Source organism: Octodon degus, unplaced genomic scaffold (genome assembly GCF_000260255.1).
Source record: "Octodon degus isolate 3935 unplaced genomic scaffold, OctDeg1.0 scaffold00002, whole genome shotgun sequence".
NCBI classification, from domain to species: Eukaryota; Metazoa; Chordata; class Mammalia; order Rodentia; family Octodontidae; genus Octodon; species Octodon degus.
Genome location: NW_004524578.1, coordinates 25,445,765 through 25,456,854, shown reverse-complemented (window position 1 = coordinate 25,456,854; position 11,090 = coordinate 25,445,765). Strand labels below are relative to the sequence as shown.

Below are 11,090 nucleotides of genomic sequence, written 5' to 3'. Positions count from 1 at the left end.
AACCCTTAGTGAATGTCTTTTCCAGCTCTGCTTCTTCATGGCTGTGGAACTAAAAACTTGTTAGCGAATACTTGGGCCTTAGACTGTCCTACCTTCCCACAATCTTGGAAAACTGACCTGGAAACTTTGGAGTAGCCTTGAATTGTTTGCTTTGAAAAGCTAGGAATGATTTTTTTATTTTTATTTTTATTTTTTTTTTGTGGAACCTGGGATTGAACTCGGGCCCTTGCATTTGCCAGGGAAGCGCTTATTCCACTGAGCCATCTCCCTGGCCCCAAGCTAGGATTTTAGGAAGGTATCTCAACCTGTATGCATCTCACCTGAATCAGTAAGGGTATCCATGACAGAGTAAAGCAAGGAAGAAAACAAGAATGGAAGGCATGATAGATACTGGGCTTGCACTGGAGGTGTTCTTGTTCAGCTGACCTGGGTATCCCACTGTTTTGCCCTGTGGGGAGGGAAGTGTTGGTAGAAAGCAGTATTGCTTCTTTCCCAGCTACTTTTTTTGTTTCTTTGTTTTTTTTTGTACAAGGTCTCACTACACAGATTGAATCGTAGTGATCCTCCTGTTTTCAGCCTCTCCATTGCTGGGATTACAGGCATGTGTCACCACACCCAGCCTCAGTCGCTGGCTCAACGCAACAAAGGGTGGGGGCCAGTGTGGCATGTGGCACTGGGGATTGAACCTTGGTCCCTTTGCTTACCCAGCTACTTGTATGAAGCCTCTTTTTTTTTTCTCCTTATGTCAGGGATCGAACTCAGAACCATGTGCTTGCCAGGCAGGTGCTTATGCTACTGAGCTATCTTCCCAACCCTCATGAAGCCTCTTCAGTGCTCTTTGGCACTTTATATTTAGAGTCCTGTCATTTCTTCAGACTTGTCACTTGACACTCTTGCTTCACTGAGGGCACTAGAAACAGTGAAGGCTTCTGCAAAACAGGACAGAATGTTATAGAACGGTTTCTAAGAACTCTGAAAGTGTTGATCTAGAAAACGCACCTTTGAAAAGATTTGTCTAGTGTAAGAAGTGGAGGCACACCTGGGTTCAAATTCTAACTCCAGCATATAACTGGCTATGCAAACTTCGATGTTTAATCTTTTGTGCCTCAATTTCTCCATTTGTAAAATGGAGCATATACCTACCTCACAGGGTTGTTGTGAGGATTAAATTAAATGAGATTATGTAAATTATCTAGCACAGTGCCTAGCACATTGTGGGTACTCAATAAAAGGTCATAGCTAGAATCTGAGCATTGTGGGTGGAGGTTGGTGGGGGTGTGTGTCTGTGTCTGTGTGTTGGGGGGATATTGGGGGTACAGAGCTCTTGATCCTCACCTGGAACTCATAGCTGTAAACCTTGATCCACAAGGGCCCAAAGTATTCAGCCAGATAGGAAACCTTATTGCTGAGAAAAAAAGTTCTCAAGCAGGTTGAGTCAAATAGTAAAGATTCTTCAGGGGCATTTATTGTTGATTAGTCCAAATTAGTAATCCTGAGTGCTGTGAGCCACTTTTCAACAAAGGCTTAAAAATATATTCATATGAAGGCCCTAAAATCTGTACAAATTTGAATTCTCGAGTCGTTTTCCCCACCTCCAACATCTCATACATATCATCTGACAAAGTGCTATTTTTAGAAATTGTTCCTGTTCTTTGAGAGCTGTTCTTGTTCTAGTCTTGGTCTAAAGTTTAAATAAACCATGGTCCTAGACATTGTCCTGACTGACCCACCTGGTCCTGAGCATCTTCCCTTAACATCTTTCACCTTAACATCTTTTAGGCATCAAGCAAACAGCACATAAGCATACATGATGGCAGCACTCAGCACTGGTAGTGGAGTATGTGGTATTTGGTGATTCGTTCTACTCAGGCCAGGCAGACATGCTGTGATTCTGTCTTTGAAGGGTTACTTGGGTGGGGGTGGGGCAAGAGAAAAGTGTTTTGAATGAGGAGTTGGTTATTTGATGAGAGCAGAAAAACTCTTGGCATTGGCAGTCCAGGTCCTATCTTCTCTGGAAGACCACTGGATAATGCAGAGAAGGTCAGATACATGACCCAGCAGCTGATACAGGCTTGTAGAAGGCCATTTGGGGATTGCTCTGGGAGGAACAGGTGGTGTTTTCCGGGTGGTGGTTTTCTGCATTTCTACCTCCACTTGCACTTTTGCCTCCACATCCATTGTTGGAAAGAGATTATTTTATTAGGTAATTGCCATTTGTTAAAATACTAAAAGTCTCCCCCAAACCTAGAATATCTTAAGGAGTGGCGGTGGACCTGTGGCACATGTGTGGAAGTAGGCTATTTGTATTGAAAACTAAAAAAGTTCACCATCACTGGCTTAGCTTATGTACCCACTCAGGCAGATGCAAGGAATGATGGGAGAAGAAGAGGAGCAGGCCACAAAAACAGGTGCGGACTAAGCATCCTGTTGAGCAGGCAACCAGCTGGATGTGTGTGGTGTAAAACAGAAGCACAGCTCCCACACACCCACCGTGAGTCCTAGGGTATCCAGCAGTACACCTAGGAACCAGCTGAATTCTGGCCTGTATCTGTTTGTATGAGGAGGATGGGAGGAATGGCTTGAAGCTCTAGCCCTTAGGTTTTACCAATTATTGATGAATGTGATTACTCATCCCACTTGGCCCACAGAGTTACCACAGTTCTCAGCTTTTTAATACTGCTTAGTGGGAAATGTCCCAATGACTTGCTATGCCCTTTGCCCAGCCTACCTGAATCCACTAATGCTGGATAACCTCCCTTGGAAGAGCTTTTGGGGTGGCATGCTCCTTACCAGTTCTTGTTCCAGGAATGTGCCAGGGCTTTGACAAATACCAACAGAATGGAAGAAAAGCCACCACAGATGCCAATGTAGTGGCAGGCTACAAGGTTGCACCAGTGGGAAATACATCTTTTACATATGTTGCTGCTGTTCTTCCCTCCCACTATGTTAGCCTTTTAACTACTACTGATTGTGTGAGATTACTGGAAAGATACTCATCAGGAATGCACAAGGCAACGGTACAGCAATCTAACAGGAACAGTGGCTTGAGGAACCAGAAGCTTAGGAGGAGAGAACCAGGCTGAGAGCCAGGCATAGTGGAACACACCTATAATCACAACTGCTCAGAAGACTGAGGCAGAATCATATGTTTGAGGCCAGCCTGGTGGTCTTGGACCTTCTCTCAAAAAGGCCTGGTGGTAGAATGCATGCTTAGCCTGTGCAAGGCCCACCTGCTACAAAAACCCTAAAACAAGGCAAAGTTGTGAGGCAAGGGGAAAGGAAAGAGCTGAAGTTTTTTGGAGAGAGGACAATAACAAAAAAGGAACAGATCACAAGTGAGAGGGCCTTGGAACAGGCTCATTGCACTGTTTCAAATTGTAACTCAAGCTACCTAAATACCATGTAGGCAGCATTTTACATTTTACAGAGGGCATGCATACAATAACTTCATTGTTCTTTATTCTGGATGCCCAAAGGATAGCTGTCTGGCTCATAGTCAACACAGTGAATACAGTGGAAGCAGGGACTTAAACTTGTTTTCTTCTATAATGTGCCATTACTTCATCCCAGAATTTCCTTTACCCAGCTCTTGTCTACTTTGCCCTGTCACTTCCCCACCCAAAGAGTACACAAAAACCTGTTAATACACCTGTGCCCTTGGGAGGTGGACCAGGAACACAGCCTGCAGCAGGTGGAAGCCATTCCTGCCCCAGAAACAGCACAGGACAGGCACAGTGGCCAAAGAGGTGGGCACAGAGCCCCAAGGCCATGTGGATCTGGGGGGAGTATGTAGCTACTCCTGTGTCCCCTGCCCCCAGAATCTTGTTTTCAGTGTTCATTCCTATTTTCTGCCACCTTGCACCCTGCCCTCCCACTTAGCCCTTGTCCTTGGCCTCAGAGCCTTTCCACCACTGTCCCTGGCAGCAAGAGGCAGCAGATTGCAGAGGTCCCCAAGAGGAGGAAAATGTATAACAGGCGACTGGGGGTAGACTCGGGTAGTAGCTGGCACAAGGAAGAGATAAACAGGATACCTGGGGAAAATCAAGTACAGGTGGAGATTTGCTGAGGAAAGGTAAACGTTGATGTAGTTTGTGTGAGGTTAATTTAGGAGGCTGAATTCCAGAGTTTTTCTTAATTTACTCAAGGATGCTCAGAATGCCTTGTTCAGAGCTAAGGGCTTAAGTGCAGGGTTGACCTACCTAAACATCCGGGAGATGTAAATATTCATTGAGGCCAAGAACCTGAAGGGCAGTGAGGAGGCCTGTTTTCATTGTCCCTGCATGTTTTCCTTCTCAACTTCAGCCACTTTTGTTTCCCACTTTCGAAACAGCTTTTACTTTAGGAAGCTTTCAGACCTGTTCGCCAAATTCTCTCACTGCGCCAGGCTTCCCGACTGCGGTGCCAGCCCCAGTCCTGCACTCGCAGCTGTCCCCATCAGACCTGGGCTGCCAGCTGAGAAGCAGACAAGAACAGCGCCTGCTGCTGCCCACCCACTGTCCCCTTGGCCCAGAAGTGGAGGCCACGCGAAGTGCTGAGCCACTGGTGGCTTCTGTGAAGTGCGGTTTGCCCAGCTGCCCTGGAGATTAGCGCTTTAATGGGTTTAGGATTAGGCAGCACCCATCCTGGTTAGACAAATTCCTTGGTGTGTGTCTCGTGGAAATGTCGTTAGGTGGAAAACCAAAGGGGAGGCCCTGGTGGTCTGGAGCGGGGACACTTTCGGGCTAGAATGCTTTACAGAAAACACTACAAATCCTGAACCAAGTTCAAGCGACCCCATAATCGCTGAAGCTTCTAGAATCCGGCCCTTGGGTAGACCGGCCGAATACTGGCCCCGCCCCTCCATGGGCGGAAGTGCGGCCCCGGAAGTTGCCTAGCACCGCGGCCTGTGAGATAGACATGGCTACCGAGGGGGACGTGGAGCTGGAGTTGGAAACCGAGACTAGCTGCCCGGAGCGGCCCCCAGAGAAACCGCGAAAGCACGACAGCGGGGCGGCGGACCTAGAGCGGGTCACCGACTATGCGGAGGAGAAGGAGATCCAGAGCTCCAATTTGGAGACGGTGAGGTTGCGGGAGAGTTCGCGCTGGGTCTGGGTGTGGGTCCCAGGGCACAGAAGCAGGGCGACTGCGGGCCTAGGGAACCTGCTGAAGATGCGCTATCATGTAGAAGTACGGGAAGAGCCGCTCAGGACCCGCTGTTAGGTGATCAGGAGTTGTGAACAGTGGCACGATAATGAGACCTGTGTTTCTATAGGCTATGTCTGTCATCGGAGACAGGCGGTCCCGGGAGCAGAAGGCCCGACAGGAGCGGTAAGTCTGCAGCTCCTGATCCACCCTCAACAGAAAAGCCATATTTAAGCCTTTATACCATTCTTTCCCTTTCACCAATTCCCACAGATCTGGAGTTTAACAATTTGTTAATGTAAGCTACGACTCCTGGTGAAACCTGCTATTTAAAGCCTCTAGGGGGAAGCACAAGGATATTAGTTGAAATCCCTTATCAGGATTCACTTACATGTAAGGCAGCAAGAGCTTATGGAGGTGAAATACAAGGACTGATGTACATAATATTTTGCAGGGAGAAAGAACTGGCGAAGGTCACTATCAAGAAGGAAGATCTAGAGTTGATAGTGAGTATTAGTGCTTTTACTAGTTTGTGGACTGGGGAGGTTGTTTTGGTTAATTGGCACTGTTTGCTTACATAGGTGAGTCGTTTGGTGGCACATTAATGCCAGAAAACTGGCCGAGGTAACATGGTGGATCTTTGTCTTGCAGATGACAGAGATGGAGATCTCACGAGCAGCTGCGGAAAGGAGCTTACGGGAGCACATGGGCAACGTGGTGGAGGCTCTCATTGCCTTAACCAACTGACTGCTGCCTTCTCAGATATGTTGCCTGTGCTAACTTATTGCAATAAAGATTTTTTCTTTTACAGTTTTATTATCTTGGATCAAGTGCTTTTTGTATTTTTGAGGGAAATTGTACTTTTTTTTTTTTTAAAGATATTTCTTTTTTTTATTTTATTTTATTTGTGTGTGTGTGTGTGTGGCCAGCTCAGCCCACCAGGGGGCGGGGCTGGCTGGCATGTGGTGCTGGGGGATTGAACTGTGGTGCCTGTGTTTTGCTAAGCTTGTTCTAAGTAGGTGCTTTAGACCACTGAGCCATCTCACCAGCCCCGGAAATTGTACTTTGAAGTATAACTTAAAATGATCCTTCCACAACCCTTAATAAATCTGTTTGATTATAGAAAAGTCCTTTGTGTCCAGATGTACATTCTAGGTGTTAGGCTCGCTCTCAACAGTAGAGTATATTTGGAATCAAGCACCAATGCACCCAATGATTGGTGTCTCCAGCACAGCTTAGGAATACCTAAAAGGCCAGCACCTACCTGGGAGTCTGAATGGATATGTAGGTTGCCAACCCAGTTCATTTGGGAACATGATAATGATACAGATATCAAACATTGGTTTTTGTTTTGGTATTACTGGGGATTAGAGCCTTCATACTGAGCTACATTGCTAGCTACCCCACCCCCACCCCCACCTTTTTTTTTTTAATTTGGACATGGTCTTCTGAGGTGCCCAGGCTAGATGTAAACCTACAGTTCCTCTGCCCCAGCTTCCTAGAGTGCTGTGTTATAGGTGTGCACCATCTTGCCTGGATCAAAGCTTTTTTTTTTTTCTTTTGGTACTAGGAATCGAACTTGGGACCTTGTGCTTTCGAGACAGGTGCTTATGATACTGAGCTATCTTTTTGGCCCTCAAAAGTTACTTTTTGGCTCAGTAGAGTGCTTCCCTGGCAAGCGCAAGAGTCTTGAGTTCAACCCCTGGTTCCACAAAAAAAAAAAGTTTTGATTTTTCTTTTTCTTAAAGGGAGGGTCTTGCTGTGTAGGCCATTTAGGCTGGCTTTGAGCTCACTGTGAAGCCCAAGCTGGCCTCAAACTCATGGCAATCCCATCTTAGTCTCCTGAGTGAGTGCTGGAATTACAGGCATGTACCCCTCCTCCCTGCTAAAGATTATTTTTAAACCTGTTTATGAAAGATTTGAATTCAGCGCAAGAGTCTGAGTTCAATCCCCGGTTCTGCCAAAAAAAAAAAAGAACAGCCTCCTACTGTGAAATAAATGCCTAATAGGTTGTAGGAATTGATGAGCTTAGGTGCCAGGGAGATGGCTCAGTGGAATAAGCGCTTCCCTGCGCAAGGGCCTGAGTTCAATCCCCAGTTCCGCAAAAAAAAAAAAAAAAAAAGAATTGATGAGCTGGAAAATGCTAAAAGCTTGGCTACTTTGCTCAGAGTAGACACTCAAATGGGAGCCATGCTGTCCTAAAAGAATTACAAAGCCTTAGCTGGGTACAGTGTTACATATGTGTAATCCCAGCTATTAGGGAGCCTAAGGCAAAAGGATCACAAGTTCAACTCTAACATTGTAACAAAACAGGAGAGAAAAATCAGGTAATTATGGAATCTCAGGTTTTGCTTTTTTTTTTTTTTGAGATAGGGTCTGGTTAAGTAGTTCAGGCTGGCCTTGTATTTATGGCAATCCTGCTTCAGCCTCCCGAGTGCTGAAATTACAGACATTTGCTATTGTGCCTGCCAAAACATGAAATTTATGGACCTAGAAAATTTTTTGGGGGGTGAGGCTCAGCCAGTCCTGAAGGTGGGGCTGGCATGGCACATGGTGCCAGGGATCAAACCATGGTCCCAAGCCTGCTTAAGTTTGCCTAAGCAGGTGCTTTAGACCGCTGAGCTATCTTGCCAGCCCTGAACTTAGAAAATGTAACAGAAGAAACTATCTCCTTACACAAAGTAGTATTGTTAAATTATAGAGTTTGTAGGAAATATGAGGTCAAAATAAGCAATGAAGACAGAAGCCATTTAAATGGATTATCCGGGGCTAGTGAGATGGATGGCTCAGTGGTCTAAAGCACCTACTTAGAACAAGCTAAGCTAAACAAAGCACAGGGACCACAGTTCAATCCCCAGCACCACATGCCAGCCCGTCCCACCCCCTGGTGGGCTAAGCTGGCCACACACACACACACAAATAAATAAATAAAATAAATAAATAAATGGATTATCCTAGCATCTCAAATAACTGAAATATAGAAAAAATACTTTTAATTTGGATCACTTGTGGATCTCTTAAGATATGCATGATGAACTTTTTTGTATAGTATTTTAAGCAATAAAGATTCTGTAAGTGTAAAATAAAGACAAATTAACATTCTGGTGTGTAATTTTATTTCTTGACACACATAAATGGATCAAAAATTTGTTTGCTTAGAAAAGTTGACTCCAACAAAAAATGCAAAACAGGTTTCAAATAGCTTAGATTTCCTGATATATGCCTTCTAATCCAAAATTAGAAGTAACACATTGTCCACATATGCCCACATTTGTGACTCAAGCTATTGGGCTGGAAAAAGAAACTCCTAACAATCCCAAGTAAATATGGGAAGCCATTGTAGAGAAATCTAGGATTTCTCAAAAATGGTTTTAACTGGGAAGCCTCTAATCCTATCAGGATAGTGCTTTATTTTATTTTAAATCAGTTTCTGAGTATGAGTCCAAATCTCAAAAAGCACCTTCAAAAACAGAGCCACTCAGGTACACAAATATGCCAGTTGGTCCAGTCAGCTGCAGAGAGGGACCATGTACATAATAAAGAAAATCAAGGATCAGATGCTGAGACTCCCTCTTGTGTTCTACAGTTTGAAGAAGTGGCTGTATCTTACGTAGTTTTCCGCTTCTTGGCAGATGGCCGTTCAAATACATCACGTACCCCTGCTGCCTTTTGTTTAAAGAACTTTGTATTTTGTGCACTCTCTTGGCCCCATGCTGAGTCAAAGGAGGTAGTGTCTTGGTCCACAAGGTGGGTGTATTTGGTACGACCAGAACGTCCAAAGTTCTTGACCTGAAGGAAGAATGGCTAAGTTATATCACCCAACATACCACACCTCAAGCCTCAGTTTCAGTATATATTTTGGTCCTCTACCTCATGTTATCCAGGGTTCTCCTACCTGCATGACTTTAGGAAGAATGGTTTTGTTGAAATGATCCTCCAGGGTAGGTGCACTGAAATCTCTCTTATATACTTCTTCATCCTCATCCTGTAAAAAAAAATCATCAGTCTTATATTTCTTTTTTCTTTTTTTTTTTTTTTGCAGAACCAGGGATTGAACTCAGGCCCTTGCGTTGCTCGCCAGGGAAGCGCTTATTTCACTGAGCCATCTCCCCGGGTCCCTTATGGTTTATGGATATTTATTAAACTCAACAACAGAGAAGACTAGAAAGCAGAGGATACTGGGTTTTTCCTCAAGAACCTGTATCAGTTTTAAAATTTACCCAAATTTCCAATGAAGGACACAAATTTAGTAGCAGTAGGGATATTTAGAGTTTAGTATATAACACCTGATTTCTTTTTTTTTTTTTCTTTTTTTGGTCTTTTTGAGACAGTTTCACTGTGTAGTTGAGGCTGGCCTCAAACTCACTTTGTAGCCCAGGCTGGCCTCAAACTCAAAGCAGTGCTCCTGCCTCAGCCTCCTAAGTGCTGGAACTATAAGCAAGTATCACCACACCTGGAAGAACTTGATTTTTATATAACCAAAACTCTCACTTAAATATGATTTGTAAGTACTTTTTCTGAAACCTAGTTTAGTATTTTATTAACTAAATTAGTTTAGTAATCTGTAAAGATACCATTCCATTTCCATAATTCTATTATGTCATTTCATTTCAGAGAGCTGAGGCCAAGAGAGAACAGTTGTAGCTACTGCTTCCAAAATCTAGTTGTTTAAAAAAAAAAAAAAAAAATATATATATATATATATATATATCGCAAAAACTAGTTGTTAATTTTTTGGGGGAGGGTTATTTTTCTGAAGCAAAAACAAATGAGAAACTTGAACACTGCTAATGAAGGTGAACACTTTAGGACAGTTCATTCTCATTCCTGGGGAGAAAAGAATTCAAAGCTTTTGAGTTATTCCTATTGTCCAATTTCTTGATTCACTTACCATGAAGAAAGCACCCCGGTGATAGTACTTTTGTAAAAATTTGTATTTGCCTTTAACAGCTTTGTTGGTAATGACTTTGCCATTTGCCCGAAGCTCAGCTCTCCTCTCTTCCTCAGTAAGGTTTCTCATGCGTTCAATTTCTGCTTTCTCCTTTTCAAGCCTGTCCAGAAAGCAAAACCATTTTTAGTAGGACTTTTCTGTGTTTTCAGAGGCCCAATTAAATGAAAATATAATCCCACCTTCTTAGATTAGGTCCCCAGTGACACAAAAATAAGCAGCCAGGGATAAAGCTCAAGACCAAGGTCCTGAGTTCAATTCCTGATACAAAACAAAAAAATACAACAAAACACAGGAATAGGGCTGGAGATGCAGCTCAGTGGTAGTCTAGTGAGGCGGCGACCCTGGCCTTGATTTCCAGCACCACAACAAACAAGAACAGAAAGTCAGCTGACCAAAACACAAAAACCAAAAGTTGAACTCGGAGTAGACACTGGGCCTGAGAGCTTTCCTCCCAGAAGCCTGTGCCATTGTCATCATTAACTGCAGAATACCCTGTACTTACGCTTCTCGGTCTTCTCTGTCCCTCTTGATTCTCTTGAGCTCTCGAACCTTCCATGCTTCATACTCTTCCTCATCATTTTCATCGTCAGTATTCAGAGCATCCAGTGCAGCCAGGGACCGTTTGTTCTCCTCCAGCTCTTTTTTGGTCTCCTCTTCTACAATCTGGACAAGGAGCACAATTCAACATTAGACTTCATCTTTGTAGAACCTAAAGACACCACTTCTCCCGCCCAAGCCTCACAACATCCCGCACCTTAAGTGTGTACTTGCGCCTCTCCTCAGCCATGCGTCTGGCTTCCTGCTCCAGCTCCTTCTGCTTCAGTGCTTCAGCCTCACGTTCCTGAACAGTTACTCGGTCCTTCCTGCATCACAAAAGTACTGTTATTGTTCAAAGTCTTAGAGGGGAGCTCTTTGTCTCTCTAGATCTAATTTCATCTAAATCAAAACAAAACAATCTTTGGTTCTATTATTTGCAGCCAGCCCCAAATAGGAGTCATCTCAGGTAGGTAGGTAGGTA

The 11,090-nt window shown here is 44.1% G+C and overlaps 3 protein-coding genes across 3 annotated transcripts in view; 1 reads left to right on the top strand and 2 right to left on the bottom strand.

Annotated features, from left to right (window-relative positions):
• Positions 1-4,035, bottom strand: part of Serinc4 (serine incorporator 4) — a gene marked incomplete at its 5' end in the record, with an annotated part of 5,350 nt that extends 1,315 nt beyond the window's left edge. Inside the window, 10 exon segments of the mRNA XM_023712481.1 lie at positions 4-83; positions 1,241-1,406; positions 1,785-1,888; positions 1,954-2,098; positions 2,355-2,376; positions 2,378-2,417; positions 2,419-2,475; positions 2,791-2,884; positions 2,986-3,102; positions 3,894-4,035. Coding sequence (XP_023568249.1) covers positions 4-83; positions 1,241-1,406; positions 1,785-1,888; positions 1,954-2,098; positions 2,355-2,376; positions 2,378-2,417; positions 2,419-2,475; positions 2,791-2,884; positions 2,986-3,102; positions 3,894-4,035 — 967 coding nt within the window.
• On the top strand, positions 4,035-5,937 carry Hypk (huntingtin interacting protein K). The gene is made up of 4 exons (XM_012514328.2): positions 4,035-5,058; positions 5,252-5,307; positions 5,576-5,627; positions 5,773-5,937. Exons 1-4 carry the CDS (start codon positions 4,897-4,899, stop codon positions 5,866-5,868), a joined length of 366 nt encoding a protein of 121 aa, XP_012369782.1. The 5' UTR covers positions 4,035-4,896; the 3' UTR covers positions 5,869-5,937.
• A 2,286-nt stretch (positions 5,938-8,223) lies between these two features.
• Positions 8,224-11,090, bottom strand: part of Mfap1 (microfibril associated protein 1) — a 9,549-nt gene continuing 6,682 nt past the window's right edge. Inside the window, exons 5-9 of the mRNA XM_004623351.2 lie at positions 10,827-10,935; positions 10,575-10,735; positions 10,013-10,172; positions 9,017-9,106; positions 8,224-8,910 (exon numbers count right to left, since the gene is read on the bottom strand). Coding sequence (XP_004623408.1) covers positions 8,728-8,910; positions 9,017-9,106; positions 10,013-10,172; positions 10,575-10,735; positions 10,827-10,935 — 703 coding nt within the window. The 3' untranslated portion in view covers positions 8,224-8,727. The remainder of the gene's footprint in view (positions 8,911-9,016; positions 9,107-10,012; positions 10,173-10,574; positions 10,736-10,826; positions 10,936-11,090) is intronic.